Source organism: Quercus suber, unplaced genomic scaffold, assembly GCF_002906115.3.
Source record: "Quercus suber isolate HL8 unplaced genomic scaffold, Cork oak 2.0 scaffold_3A:, whole genome shotgun sequence".
In the NCBI taxonomy this organism is placed as follows: Eukaryota; Viridiplantae; Streptophyta; class Magnoliopsida; order Fagales; family Fagaceae; genus Quercus; species Quercus suber.
The window spans coordinates 260,808-277,246 of record NW_027071808.1 but is presented as its reverse complement, the minus strand read 5'-3'; the positions used below and the strand labels follow the sequence as shown (position 1 = coordinate 277,246).

General features: G+C 33.2%; 1 protein-coding gene across 1 annotated transcript; it reads right to left on the bottom strand.

The window, feature by feature from the left end:
* Positions 1–8,688: 8,688 nt before the first annotated feature.
* On the bottom strand, positions 8,689–15,545 carry LOC112017092 (uncharacterized). Its single transcript, XM_024049561.2, has 3 exons — positions 15,376–15,545; positions 14,502–14,678; positions 8,689–9,212 (listed from the first exon to the last, which is right to left on the bottom strand). The coding sequence occupies exons 1-3, from the start codon at positions 15,439–15,441 to the stop codon at positions 9,003–9,005; spliced, it is 453 nt and encodes a 150-aa protein (XP_023905329.1). The 5' UTR covers positions 15,442–15,545; the 3' UTR covers positions 8,689–9,002.
* Positions 15,546–16,439: the final 894 nt, after the last annotated feature.

Below are 16,439 nucleotides of genomic sequence, written 5' to 3'. Positions count from 1 at the left end.
TTTCAGCAGTAGAGCACATCCTTCATCGATCTAATGGGGGTGTATCCTACCCTAAGCTCTTCTCTTGGAACCAGAGGAATAATCTTCAACTGGATAAACAGATATGTCCACTTGGCCAGCTTCTTGAATAGATGAAAGAGCAATGACTGGAATTTTCATCTCCTTATTGTACTGCTAAACCCTGGACGCTCATCAAGCTCGACAACAGTTTGGTCCACCCTAGAAAGCACCGACGCGGCTTCGGAGGAGCCGTACCCGAGTCGGACTCGGCGGGACGCGGCGACACGGCAAGGACGCCGCTGATCGTGAGTCCGTGCCACGTCGGGCCGCGTCCTGCCACGTGGCCTCCCCGACTTGCACCGACGCGGCGCGAATTGGGCCGACTCGGGCCGTATCGGCAGAAACCCAAAATGGCCGGTTTAGGACGAAACGGCCGAGTCAGGTCGAAATTCAAAAAAAAAAAAAAAAAAAAGGTACGAAACGCACCGTTTGAACCTAACCTAAACCCCTCAAACTCTCACTTCCTCCAAAAGACTCTCTCTCACTCCGTCCCTCATCTCTCTTCTCTGCGCTCTCCGCCTTTGGCCTCTCCCTCTCTGCGGTGTGCTCTGCTTCAGGTGTGCTATGCTCTCTCTTCTCTTTGCCTCCCTTTTAGTCTCTATTTTCTATGATTTCTCTCTTCTCTGTGTTGTGTTAGCTGTGTTTGTGTGCTTGTTAAAAACCGATTTCGTCCAAACACTCTCTCTTTTCTATGTTGTGTTTGCTGTGTTTGTTGTGTTTGTGTGCTTGTTTTTTGGTTCTTGTGGGAGTTAAAAGGGTTTTGTAGTTGCAGGTTGTAATTTTAATTGTGGATTGGTGACAATGTTTGACTGTTTTAAACTGCTTTGTACTACTATTACTTTTAAATTTGGTATATATTTATATAATGTGAAAAAGTATGCTTAGTAATATATTAAAAATATAAATAAAAATATTTTTAATAATTTTTTAATCGCCGAGTCCTGCCGCACCCGTACACATCTTTTTCAAAAATTGCCGAGTCCCACACCCGCACCCGAGTCCTGAAACGCACCCGTGCTTCCTAGGTCCACCCTTGATCCTTCCACCTTCCTTGTATAAAATAAATTTCGAACAAGAAAATTATGCGGGTTTAGGGTAGTCAAATGTTGGCTTGGTCATGGCATCATTGTATTCACAGCCATTGAAGTAGTGGCCCTGGCAGCAAAGAGGGCACTAGATTTAACTTTCGAGAGCAATGTTGACAGAATTGTTTTGGAGGGAGACTCTCAAATCGATATTTACTTGATATTTTGCAGACAAACTCCAATTCCTTGGCCCACTTAGGACATATCATACGCGAAAGACATTCAATACTTGGCTCAACATTTTACAGCTTTAAAATTCTCTCATGTTTATATGTAGCCATTGTAATTGCAAGGAGAGTTTTGAATTCCACCCTTTGTCAGTTTGAATGAAGGATACACTCCCTTAATAATAAGCACCAAACTTCTTCTAAAAAAAATAAAACTTAATATACACGTTTCTAAAATAAAATTTTAAAAAACAACTTAATATACACATCCTTTGTTTTTCCCTTACTACAGTTCATAATATTTTGTAATCTTACCTAAAAGTTTACACTAATAATAGAATAGATGGTAAAAAAATAAAGAACATAAATTATTAAATTAATATAAAATAAATAACAAAATTTATTTTAAAATTTTAAAAGCTATTGGTAATAAAATTTTACTCGGAGTAAATTCTTAGGTAAAATGCCAAGAAAACCCCTAAATTTTGCAGTAGTGACCATTACACCCTCTAAATTTTAATTTTAACCAATTTACTTCTTAAACTTCACACGTGCCAAATAAAACCATATGTTAATCTCCCTGTTAAGAAACCAGGACATTATCAAGACTAGGGACGGACCCAAGGGGGCCCAAGGGAGCCCGGGCCCCCTGGTCCAAATAAAAAATATATATTATTAGATATATTTTGGGTTTTTTTTTTTTTTTAATAATTGGGCCCCCCCTCCCCTAAGATATTAGCTTATATGGCCCAGCCCAACCCAAAAAAAAATTAAGACCCATTACCCATTTTAAGTTTTAACCTACGGTTACAAACCAAATTCAAGAAGAAAAAAAATGAAAAGAAAAAGATGGAGATAAAGAGACAAAGAAAAATACATAATAAAATAAAAATATCACTAGCCCACATTGCTAACTCAAACTATAACTAACAATTTTAAATGAGATAAATTTATAATTGAAAACTAGTAAATCTACAAATTGAAAATTATTAAATTTATAATTAATACAATTAGTCCTTTTGTGAGAGATAATATATGTAATTCTTATTTGATTTGTAGATCATGAAAAAATGAACTACTTAGTAACCATTTTTTTTTTACCCCCCCCCCCCCCCCATACTTAAAATTCTAAGTCCATCCCTAATGAAGACAATCTCATCCCTTAACAAATAAAGCTAAAGAACAAGAGTATACAAAATCAATTCAAACACTATAGAAGATATCTACAAGCCAAGTTAGTTATTTTTGCTATCTAAAATTTAAATAAATTGTTATCTATATATTCAAATAAATTGTAATTTGTACTACAATTATAAATACATGTACAAGCTCTCAAAATATAGTTAGAAAAGCCAAAATAATTTTCAATCTCATCTCAGTTTCTTCGGACAAAGTAAAACTCCTCGTTTACAACTTCTTTCTCCAAACCAAATGACTCAAGACCTCCAAATCTCTTCTCTTACCTATCTCCGGTGATTTCTCTCTCTCTTGCCATTTTCTCTCTTTGGCCAAACCTTAGCCTCTATAGTTGAAACTCTCCAACTCTAGCTTTTCAAAATCAAACCCAAATCTAACCTTCACATCTCAAATTTAGGTTTCCCTCTCTCTCAAAACTAAACGACAAGGTCATTAGTGGGACCATGATTGTCTCTCTCTCCTAGCTAGGTTCCAAAACATCCATGACTTCCAATTGATACTTGACTGTTCAAATCGTCTTTCTCTTATAATTTTCCCTCTCTTTGAAAACTATTTTCTCTCTCTTCTCTACATAGGTATCAAACAATTGAATTTGGTGGTGATTTTGATGCTCAGGTGTGTCTCACATGAGTATTTTGTTAATTTATTAACAGCAAACCAACTGAAGTACTAATTTGGCACATTTGTAAAGTTTAAGAAGTAAAATAGCTAAAATAAAAGTTCAGAGAATGTAATGGCTACTAGGGGTGTGTAGCAAACTCACCAAAACCGACTCAATCGAACCCAACTCAGCAAGTTGGGTCGGATTTTAAGGATTGGTGAGTTGGGTTAGGTTATGATTTTTTTTTTTTTTTTTTTAACAGTAGGTCAAGTTGGGTTCGAGCCATGCAATTTACAAATCTGCCTCACCCGACCTGACCTACTTATATTTAATATATATTTAAAATTAAAAATATATTATACAATTTTGTTATTTACTTTTTTTTATCCCTCTTCCTAAATAAAACCCAAATCCTAAGTTCTCCTCATATAGTTTGTGATTGTTTGGTATTATGCTCATGATTATCTAGTTATAAATTTCTCTTATTTGTGATGGTGTTGTTCTAATGCTGAATTTAATAATAATAATAATAATAATAATAATAATAGTAATTTAAAAAAAAAAAAGTTGTCCAACCCATAGATCCAATCCGACCCAACTTGACTCACGTGGGTTGGATTGAAAACCTGTATTGTGATGGGTTAGGTTGGGTTAAAAAAACTCTCCAACCCAAGTCATTTGCACTTTCTTTTTCTTTTTCTTTTTTTGATAGGGACTCATTCACACTTTCACTTAAATAACACATCTTAAATAATTTAACAGACCTATAACGTGTCACATGAAGAAAAAAAAAAGGCTTGGTGTAAACATATTGTGTAGGATAAATTTTTTAATTATATAGTATTAATTGTCACATCACTAAAAAAAGAAAAGAAAAAATGCTCTCTCAAGTCGCAACAGTAACCTCTCTTTTCACTCCTGTATCTACATACTTGTCATTAACTCTTTTTTTATGTGGATTTTAAAATTTTAAAAGCCCGTTCGGTAATATTATTTTAGTAACGTTATTTGTATTTTTCAAACATGTGTAATGTTGTTTAAAAACTAAAAATATGTGTTTAAACACGTATACCAAATATGCCCTAATTGTTAAATTTCATATTCCTTATGTTCTTAACATGCATATCAAATTTTGTTCAAATTGGATGTTAATTATTATTTGATCAATAAACTTATTTTTTATACATAATTTTCGATCACAAAAACTTAAAAATTTAACATTTGTTTGATGTTTGATGACTAATCAATTGATTTTTAATCTTCTTAAAATTTTGCAAGCATGAATGATATAATAGGAGCATACAATCTAACAGTTAGATATCAATTTTCTAAATAATGCATTTAGAAAAATGATTTATTTTCTTAAAAACATTCTTCATTGAAATGAACTGAGCACTAGAATAAATTAGTTTTAATTATTTTTTATGTTTTCACTTTAATAATTGAACATGCAATGCATTAGCAAGTTTAAACATATATATATTTAGCAAGATTTAATAAGTATATATTTGTCAATACCCAAGTTAATATCACCTTGTAGAGGGAAAAAGAGTTCGAGCTACAGGGTTAGAAAACATTGTAGCTATCTCAAAAAATAAAAATTAAAAACATTAAACCCATGTCAATAAATGTATTAAGCAACATTAAATGTGGTAGCAATATATAGAGAGAGCTAGATAAGTAGAAACTTTTAAATAAAAAAAAAATACAAGATAGAAATTCTACTCTAACTTAATTTAAGTGTATATGTATATAAAACTTCATCCTAGAGACTTGAACCCCAACCCTTACCCCCACACTTCACAAGCACTTATACTTATAGAGTAATCATTGAACCAAAGGTAGGCGATGGTACCTAGAAATTTATCTTAGTTGCAAGCAACCCATATTTCTATCTTGACTGTAATAAACGTGAGCCACATGCGAGGAGTTTAAGTTTGAAAATTTGCACTAGCAAGTATGAAATGTCAGCAACTAAAAAAGTTTGCAAAAATAGCTCCCACAACTTGAGAGAGTTAGATGTTAGCTCCAATAAATTAGAAAAATAGAGAGTATTGAGTTGAAGGAGAGTATCTATATTTGTGTACTCTAAGAACTCTAGCATGTTATATACACCTATTGAATGTAATCAAGTGTTCCAAGATGCATGGAAAATTAAGGGGCTTCAAGTTGAAGATTCTATTATGGAGATAATTGCATTCTGCCCTCATGATTCCGGGTCTTCTTGCATTTATACTATAGTGATGTTAGAATCAATTTAAAACTTGCTGAATGGGGTGGGGGGAAATAGGAGTCAATGTTGTTGTTTTACCCGTGAACATGGCTGACCTAAATGCCTTAAAGCCACTTCCATATATCACTGAAATTTGTTGGCTCCAATAGCCCCTCATTAATTGCTATTTGATCTTTGATTTAAGGGAGAAATGATGGTGTAGGGTGGAACCAAATTGCACAAGAAGTAGAGCTTTGTTTGTTTTTATGAGTTCTTTGTTTATACATGACATTAATTAACACGAGTTCAATGGTCCCAAAGTGTTCAAAGATCTCTTGTTAGTTAGACTTTGACGAGTGGATCCAAATTGACGTAGTAGAATGACCCATGCATGTTTGCCCTTCTTTTTCCCCTGGCTGTTTGCCTCTTCCTTAATTAGTTAGCTTGGTTCACATAATTAATGCTTGTTTCAATCAGAGGTATCCGGCTAATTTGTTGTTGTGGGCCTGGGCCTTCGCAAATCAATTTCAGCAAGTGTGTCCTTATTGCTTTGACACTTAAAATTTTCGTTGTTCTTGCTTCTCAATGTTCTCATCTTATTATGTGTGTTGGCATAGCGCCAATGCTGATGGCTTTAGGGCCATCTATTTAATTAAGTGCCCACACTACACTTGCTAGTTTTGCTAATTCCATGGGCCATGTTGACCTTTTGGTCTTAATTGAGAGCTTATTGTGAGACTTGATCAGCCACACCCACACGGGTGAAGCTCACGGCACAGGTTGTGGGCTTTGTTTCATGACCGATTTTAAGGCTTTTTTTTTTTCCATGGGCAATGGGCCATGGGTCTAGGGTTGGCAATTTGGTTCTTTAAATGGGCAAAAATTGGTTAAGTCCTATAGGTGAATCTCACTATCACAGGCTCTGCTAGTTTGGGCAATTGCCTCCAACAATGAGTAATGGTGGTACCGGTACCCTGAAAGTAAAAAAAGTATTAGGCTTCATAATCATAATCATAATAATTAATGATACTTGAAAATCCTTGATTAATAAGGCTTTAATTATTTTAGCTATGCATGTATTTTATCCTATTGGCTTAGTCGTCAAATAAAATCATAACAACAACGACAAACACCAGCTAACCCACCCACCACTATAACCCAACCTAAAACCATAGGCCCAGCCATCAATTTATGGAGTGGGAGGTTAAAAATAAATGATTTCCCTATGACTTCCTAGCAAAGCAAAGTTATTCTTTAAACAAGACCCTTTATTTATTTTAGCTGAGCTCATTCGATCTCCCTATAATTTTTTTTTTATAAAAAAAAAATGGTGCAGCTGATGAGAACCTTATCCGCAGCCTTTATTCTTTCCCTCCTCCTCAGTTTCATTACACTGAGCAATTCATCTGCCCTTGAAGTTGTTGCAGTTGATCACCTGCATCATGTCAAAGGAACAACATCTCCATCATCATGGCAAAGGAAGCTGTGGATGAATCATGGAAGCTTTCGTGGCCCCCGGAAGCACCTTGTCAACCCAACAGTCCAGCATCCATTTCAAGCACGCGACTTCCCAGTTTAGTTTATTTTTATTTTTATTTTTTTATTGCAATGAAATTAGTTTCAATACTTTATGTTAATTGTGTTTGTCATTATAAAAATATCTTGTAATGATTAATATGTTCAACTACTTGTTTGTGAAATTGTAAGTTATTATTGGTACAGGTGGATTTTTTTTTTTTTTAAATTGTCTGCTCTATTATGTGTTTGTAGAGAGAGAGAGAATTGGATCAAGGATGGTAAAGATTCAAGAGTAATACTAATTTATATTGAGAGAAAAAGGAATATAGATTAACAAAAGAATGATTGTGAAATTGCATAATAAGATATTAATTATATGCATTGGCAGGGTTACAAGTTACAAACACATGGATTTTTCAGAATCTGATAGGGGCAATCCAAAGATGAAAATAAATAAAGAGATACATGAACCCTTTTATTATTATTTTTTTAGAAGAACAGATACATGAATTTGAATGTGCTTTCACGAATAGAATAATATCTGTGAGGACACAAGCCCAAATATATATATTGGGCCTTAGACCTTGTTCGAGGAGGCCCCATAGTCCGAAAATAGATCAATAATAAGGAAAACGTAATACTTCGAACTTTACAAGCAAATTGTAACTATAAAGGGTGGGAGAGGTTGTCCGAGGAGGAATATCCCCTCAACTAAATGCAACGAAGATCAAGATGTATCTCCTACCATCCAGGGTGACATTCCAAGAGGTTTTATTGATAAAGACATACATCATGAACGTACAAGGAGGATGAGAGCTAGGGAATATCTAAGGAAAATCTGTTGTCACCGCATTAAATGTCTTGCAGCTAACTTTCTAACTGCATTTATGTGGAGAAGACTCTTGAACAATGCTACCTTGGCTACCCCAACTCACAGAGGGTCAGAAATGGTGTCCAATGGAACAAACACTCAAGTAGTGGCCTAAATGATCAACGAGTGGAGAGCCAATGTCATTCAAAGGGAAATATATAATGTAAAAGCCCCCTGACGAAAGGAGGATCGAAAAATAGAAGGAGAAACATTGTAGCAATTAAGAACTGAACTTGTAACCTAATTTGAGAATCAATATAAGAATTGATCTCTTATGATTGTGCCGAAAACAATTTTACTTAGAACAAACAAGTCTGTCTTCATTTGCTTGTCATTTGAATCCACTTTACTTGTTATCTAGTTCACTAAGGCCCAATTTTCCTACCCACTCTCTACAAATTCATTGTATTGGGCTTTTTGGGCCTAAGTTCATTGATCATTTGGGCTTGAGCCTCAATTGCGTCCTTACAATATCCATGATTTATTAACAAATTTCTAGTAATACCTTATATTTATCAAATCCAATCTCAAGTCTATGTTTGATTGTTTTTTGTATGACATGCATCATTAAGAAAGTCTATTATTTCTATCTAAAGGATTGAGTGACTACATTCCTCCCATGTTTGATTGTTTTTTGTATGACATGCATCATTAAGAAAGTCTATTATTTCTATCTAAAGGATTGAGTAATTACATTCCTCCCATAATATTGCGCCCCCCTTTTTTTAAATCACATACCATGCCAATAATCAATTTTTCTTTCTTAATTTCAAGAGCTAAATTTCTTTTGACATTCACTGTCTACCATTTCTTCGTACTAGATCCTGAGGTAAAAGCCCATACTATTCTATTTCTTTCATACCTAACAATTCACAGTGATGCACGATAAACTACTAATATATAAGTAAATTACAACGTATCCCAAACTTTCAATTGCTTCAATTAAAGAGCAATTGAAATCAACATTAGCATTGACATTGAAAGGGGAAAAAATTGAGAGGCAGATGGGTAAATACTCATCTAAATAACCCCTATTAGAATCATGTGTATATTGACACTTTAATATAATTCATTAATAGACATATACAAAGTGTGACTTGGCTATGACACCTTTAGAAATACATATATTTAAGCAATAATATAAAAAAGGGGAAATAAGATATTACAAGTAAAAAAAGAAAAGAAAAGAAAAAAAAAAGAAAAAGAAAGAAGAAAGAAGTCAAAGAACGCATTTGAAATTGTATATGACTAAATGGAATTGACAATTACAATCAAGAAACAAAACCATGTTTTAAATCCCAGATGGATTACACTCTTCAAGTAAGTTAAGAAGATTATGTTCGGGAGCACTAAGAGATGGTAGGATCAAGCGATTGGACTGAGTTGACCTTTGTTTTGTCCCAGCTGCTTCAGTTTCAAGAGCAACACCTTCCTTCATCACTGGCAAGTCAGCTCTCCTTCGTACACTTGCAGATACTCGCTCCTTCCAAATTCTTCCATCCTGATAACCATGAAAGTAAATTTCAGAATCTTAGAATTTAGAATGCAACTGTTTTCATTGATAAGTTTTATTTACCAAGTCAACCCACCCACAAACTGCATGCAAAACCTACTCCATTGATTCGATTCAACCATCATGTCATAGTTCTATACTAACTCCAAAACTGTCTTGGTTTTAAGAAGCAATATTGCCTGATCAATGCAAACTACTCATGAGTACAACAATTTAATATAATAACAGAAGTATGAGGGAAACAGGATGAATTATATATTAGCCTTTTCTCATCTTCTTAATGACAGCTATGCCCATTATGCCTTTTCAGATCCTAATTTTACTGTGTGTATGCAGCACCAAGATGACCTCCCAAATGGTACCAAATCAATTTGATCTAGTGCTTTTCTCAGGTCATGGCAAATGGTATTGAAGCCAATTAAGTAACGGCATGCTCAAGGGCAATACAATGCAACATGAGCCTTGATGAAGACGTAAAAATTTTAAGTAGGGAAGATTATGACCCCAGATTATGATTCCCTAGATTGTGTGGATCAGATTTAATTAAATTGCATGTGTGTTGCATGGGGTTTTGCTGAGTCCCACTTTGGAAATGTACTAGTTAGTTCTAGACTATACAAGCAATTGCAAAGAGATCTAATTGTAAATTGAATAGTCCTTTCGGGGTATAGTTTAGACGTGGCAAGTGCTTCCTTATGCCCTTCATTTGCCATGTATACACGATGCCTCATGTACATCATGAAACCATGAACATTTTTAAAAAAATAAGAAAAAAAAAAATAATAGAGAGATTCAAATTTTAGGTTACAATTTACAATTTAGAGCTATCAACCTAATCCTCAACATGGTATCCCTTAATCTCCTCCTAGTTGATAGACACAAACACACATCTTAAAGGCAAGGTAAGAACAGCTCCATTGTTCTCATTTTATGCATAATAACAATTGGAATCCACAATTTCAAAGCAATAATGGCTCATTAGGCAAGAGAATAAGAAAGAGAAAGATATATACGTTTCCTTCATTGCATGGTTACAAATGGGCTTTGTCTAAGTTTTAGGTCTATAGAAATAGATACCACAGAACTTTTTATAACTGAGATTGGACTTGGCCCCAGGTGGAGAGTGTATTTATTAGATTCTTGTGAAGATGGCTAAACCAAGGGAAGAGGTTTGAGATAACTGGCAAGGGAATTGGGTAGAAGAATTGAAAGAAATGTGAGAAAATATCCAAAAGGCCAATCTATGAGTAGCTTAAACGATTGCAACTTTGCAAAATGATGATCTTTCCACCAATCAAATATGACATACTTTGACAGCTTGTCACATTCACACAACCAACTTCAACATTGTTGCAATAACCACTTCAAAATAAGAAAGGGAGATATCTGCTACACATCTCTCACAAAGGGAAACTAGGGCCTAGTGACTAGGAGTGAAAATAATCATACCTTCCAAAGTTAAATGGTAGTTAACTAACCTTTAAGCATATGAATTTTGAGTCAAATAACTAAAAAAATGAAAATACTTAGTTAAGTGACCATCAACCTAAACCAATAATCCAAGAATAGTAACTTTTTGTTTATTTTAGAATGGTACCTAAGGTTTTCTCTAATAGTATTTTAAGTTTGTTGAATGCGTATATAAAGTTTCATTAAATGTACATTCTTTATGTTGGAATCAGAAGATGGAGTGATATCATCTGTTTATTACTGAGCAAAAAAGATATCACCTGTTTATTAGAGTGGTAACTACAGTTACCTCTAGTGGTACCTTCAATTATTGGACATGAGAAGTTGGAGCAGTACCATCTATCTATTAGGAGCAGTATCCAAGGCTGTCTCTAGTAGTACACGCATTATATTGGATATCTACCTAAAGTTTAATTAAACAGAACTTTCTTTGTATTAGATAAGAGAAGATGGGATTGATACCATCTGTTTATCAGGGGATACCTACAGTCAAGTCCAGTGGTATTCCCAATTTATTGGAAATGTACCTAAAATGTTTTTTGGAGGAAACTTCTCTGTCTTGGAATGAGAAGTTACAGTGATACCATACTAATGAGTGGTACCTAAGGTTATCTCCAGAGGTACCTTTTGTTAATTGGATATGTGCCTAAGGTTGCCTCTAGAAGTACCTTCAGTATATTAAATGATCAATGAACTCCAGATTCTATTGTGTGAACTTAATCACAATTCAATCTCAAAAATTACCCTGAAATCTTATTATTTTCACTGCTGATCATTGAGCCCAAATTTTTCCTTACATAAAAATATACACTTATTTTCAATTAATTTAAGCGAGACCCAACAATAATTTATTTATCCTTAATTCATGAACAAAGAGACAATGACTCCGACAATCAGACATTTTCTTAAGAATTTGTTAAAAGCTACACCAACTAAAGCCAATGTAGAGCCCAAAGCGTGTCCAACTCTACTTGGCAGAATCGTACCTATCACGCTTTGTCTGGGTAGGAAGGACCTGCCAAATGACTTCAAGAAGTTCAGGTCCTTCAACTCAACACTTCCTGGAAGTAACTAGCACAAAATTTTGTAGCTCTTCTCATATACTTCGTTCAAAATTGTAATAAATTAGGAACCAATCTAATTAATATTAGAAACTATACCTTTCTTAAGCATACAAAAAAGAAGAAATGGTCTCATCAAATTTCCTCTTGTTCCTTTTGAATTTTACTTACTGATTGCATTAAAGAGAATGTCTATTCAAATATCAGTGAGCATCAATGAAAACTTGATCTGAGATATCAACACTATACTAAATCCAACAATATCACTTCCTAGAAATGTCTTACAATATCAATAAAAAAACATACCATAAAATATGAAATGTGTGTAATGATCAGATATACACAAGAAGCACTGCTAAATAAGTTTTGGAAATACTATATTCAATATTTCAAATTTCACACTGATTAAGAAACCAAACATCATCCTTTTTCCTAGGCTGTTTTAAGTTCTTTTGGAAAAAAGAAAAATTGAAACTTCTTTAGCAAACACATTAGAAGATGTCTATCCAACAATTACACAAGCATTTCTCCACATAGTGAGTTTCTGTCTAATTGCCACTTAAAAAACACTGGTCTATTGTTCTTAAGAACGTGTTAATACTGGTCAATAACCTAGATTGCCAATACAAAAAGTGCCAGGAGATATGCTCAATGTGGTTGATTTACATCATTTGTACTTCCTCTTTTTTTTTTTTTAATAATTTCTTTTAAATCGTATCTTGGAAAAAATATATATTATAATTGGGGCATTAGAATGTTCATTGTTAGTTGTACATACAGTTATTAAAATTATTATACTATTTTATTATATGGATAAAAATGATTGAGAACTAAAGAAAAGGACAATTCAGGCAACACCATGTTAACAATGTTGTGAATAGTAAAATTAAAAATATAGATAAAAAAAAAAATTTAAAAGAGCAAATGTTATTGTTCCAATTAGTAGACAGCAGTTAACACCAGTTTAAGAGTGTTTATGTTATTTCATAGACACAAAAAAAAAAATATATATATATATATATATATAAAATTCTAGATTTTCTTTTAATGAATCTATATATATAATAATAGGTGAAACTGAGAAAAACTCAAATTAGAATTCCAAATTAGAATTCCAATTTTGCGCCATGTGTCCTAAATTATTTATTCTTAAAGAGTTTTATTTCTTAATTTTAAAATCAAATGTAGGACCACATTATAAATATTCATCCATGTAAGTTATTAAGTACAAAAACTAAAGAGTCTAGAATAAATAAATCGTAAAAAAAAAAAAAAATGCTTCACAATAATTTTAAAAAATGGACAATTTACATTTTATACTTAATAATATCCTTACAAAATTTTTTAAAGAGTTAATAAAATATAAAAATGTCTATCAATAGTATTTAAATTATATGTATAGGAATTATATTATGCATCTTATTGTATATTTTTAAGTGTATCCACAACTCCATACATATGCATAGGGTTACAAGCTAGTTATAGAATAATTGACAACAAAAATTATGGATTCAAATATGAAGCTACAAAAAAGAATGTAAAAGACACTACAAATAATGAGTAAGAGGTGAATCAGCATAAATGCTTTAGTTTTATTATATATGTATAATTATTATATGAATTATAGTAGTTTATAAATTTTCATATTGTCTGCACATTATGATGCACAATACCAAAAAAAAATTATAATAATAATAATTGATTCCCAGTATGATTCTATATTTGACAACTACAATGCATTACACACACGCACAAAGACTCACACAAATGCATCTATATTTGGAAATTTGTTTTACCATCTTTATTCATGTACTTTCTTTCATAAAATGTTCAAGAATATGTTTACCATACAAGAACTTCAAACAAAACAGAATGGACAAGTCATCTAAAATTATTAATTGTTTCGTGGTGATGTTTATAAATTATTAATTGTTTCGTGGTGAAGTTTATTAATTGCCAGCAGTATATTTTTAAGAACCACATAAACAGGAAGAAAAATGACCAGTAGTTGCAAAAGTAAGTCTTAGGATAAAAAAATATGATGAATTTTTGGAATATAAATTTTGTTATAAGCTTTTCATGAACTATATTTCTAGTCTTTTGGGATTATTATAGTCAATATATTACATTATGTAATGCATTAGCAATGTAAAAGTTGATTTTCTTAGCAAAATATTTTTTTTTTTATGGCATAGGAGAACTTCATTTAGATTAGTTGCACGTCGCAAAGTATCTTTACTATTAATTAAACTCCTACGGGCAATTGACCCCACCCGCCAGAACCATTTACTGCGTAATCTAGGGGCTTTTCACCCCTGATGGGCTAAGTAGTTTATCCTCATGCCCAAGAGGCTTCTTAGCAAATTCTTCTAATACCTTAAAATACCTGTACTGTGTTCTTGGATCCACAGCAAATTTTAATGCCGAAGGAAAAAATGCTTTCTACAAAACTCTGATGATGCAGAAAACAATAAGTAATTATGCATGCTGTTTTTAGTTTTCTTGACAATCTTTTGGTTAGATTTCCACTAGAGAATACTTCCTCTGCTAATACAGATGACAAAAATGTTAAATTGAGACGCAAATAAAAAAACTTTTCTAATATTAACTATCCAAACTAGTCTATCCAGAGCAAACCAAACCAACAAAGTGCCACAGACACACACACACACACACACACATCTGCCTGCACCCTTTGCAATGTATAACAGAACATTCTAGAAGGCACACCAAGTTTTGAGCTTACATTAAGAATTGAAGGTTCAGGTAATGGACATTGAATTGGTTTATCAGTGTCAAGAGGTTCACTCGGATGCTCAACTGGCTTAAACTCCACTGCTACTTCAATCCCATGAGAAGCAGCAGTGACAGCAGTAGCTGCACCTGTAACCTCTGAATTTGGAGGCAAAACTTCCCTCTCATCCTGCACTAGATAATAGCAAATCATTATACAAACATATTTACTAAAACAAAGATGAAATCAAACGTGTGAATAAAGAAAAACAGCACCAATGAAGATAAATAAAGAAAACTGAGTTTACACAAAACTTAGATGGAAAGAAAAGAAACATGGTATACCAAGAGCAATATAAGGTGTTTAACAAAAGATAACAAGACATAATAATTTCTCCACATATAAAATTGATGGGTAAAATATACAATTTAATAAAAGGAAGCCACCGTCTTCAATTCTAGCAGACGAATACAAGGTCCCCAACAGAGAAACTGCTCAAATCCAACCACCTGATCTAAGCTATAGCCAATAGTTAATTAACTACTAGCACAATAGCACATTCATCATACTAATTGTTCTTGCAAAATCCAATCCAGAATTAAATAGTCATATCCATAGAAAGTTAAAAAAATGCAAACCCAAAAAAAGTAGAAGCCAAATAACAATTTTCAGAATCAAATACAATCGTCAGATCCTGATAAAAAAATCTTCAAACTTTAAAGATTAATTCCAACCCAACTGCACAAAAATCATAGGACCCACTAAAATGTTTTAATGGTCAACTCGAGTCCAACGTCAACAATAAAATCTTCTACCAAAGAAACACAAGATTATATAGGATTGCAAAATAAACATTAAAAGAGATAGAGTGTGGTGTTAGTCTTACAAGTGCACTTTGTGTTCTTCGATGGCCAGCCCTGCTGGCAGAAAACCTTGAGAAAATTCCAACCATTTTTGCTTTTTTACTCAGAAACTAATAAATTCACACAAAAGGGTCCTCTGATCTTGGCTTTGTTTTATATATATATATATATATATCTCTCTCTCTCTCTCTCTCTCATCTTGGCTTTGTTTTATATATATATATATATATATATCTCTCTCTCTCTCTCTCTCTCTCTCTCTAGAATGCATGGACTTTCCAAAGAGTCATTCATACAAAAGGGTGTTCTATACTATTATTATTTTATTATTAATTTTTCCTATAAAATAATAAAAAACCACTCTCTCTGTTTCTCTTTGTAGACTAGAGAGAGAGAGAGAGAGAGAGAGTAGGAAAAAAAAAGTGCATAAGGCAGTGGGTTTGTTTGCTTGGCGTGATGGGTTTTTGTTTGTTTGGATTCTTTGTGTCTGTTGTTTGCAGTAAATTTATTGGATGAGTCAAACAGTGTAATAAAAGCTGTGAATGAGAAGCAAAGGACGGTGAAGTAGGAACACCATCTACCTAGCAAATATTTTTTTATTAAACCAAATATAAAATCCATCCAAATTTAATTAATTAATAATACTCCATTAATTAATAAATTACAAGGTAAGCCACAAGAATCTTTCTTGCCAGTTGGTTATATAAAAAGAGGTAAGCACCTAGCAAAGACTGTGACTTTTCACTTTAGAGGGAGAGAGGTGTCACAAAATGCAGGAGTTGTGTCCACTGGGCTTACCCCACCGGCCGAAGAAAAAAATAAAATAATTTTAATGAATAATGATGACACACAAAAATTGTATAAAATTTTAGACAACTAGGATTTTTTTTTTAAGAAAGGTGTCTGTTTGGGAATAACTTATTTAGTTAAAATTGAAAACTTTTATATCTCAATAAATGCGATATTTAGACATGTCTACAGAGAAGCCAATAGATGCGCAGATTATCTGGCTAAATTAGGCACTTCTATGGATGTTGATTGTCGTGGTTTGTGTGTGAACAGGCTGTGCCCTGTTCCTTTGCTTTCT

Excerpts from the sequence above, each read along its gene's own strand:
- LOC112017092 (XM_024049561.2), bottom strand. The coding sequence starts at position 15,441 with ATGGTTGGAATTTTCTCAAGGTTTTCTGCCAGCAGGGCTGGCCATCGA. Across the intron at positions 14,679-15,375 it reads GAAGAACACAAAGTGCACTT|GATGAGAGGGAAGTTTTGCC; the intron begins GTAAGACTAACA and ends TATCTAGTGCAG. Across the intron at positions 9,213-14,501 it reads CTGAACCTTCAATTCTTAAT|GATGGAAGAATTTGGAAGGA; the intron begins GTAAGCTCAAAA and ends CATGGTTATCAG.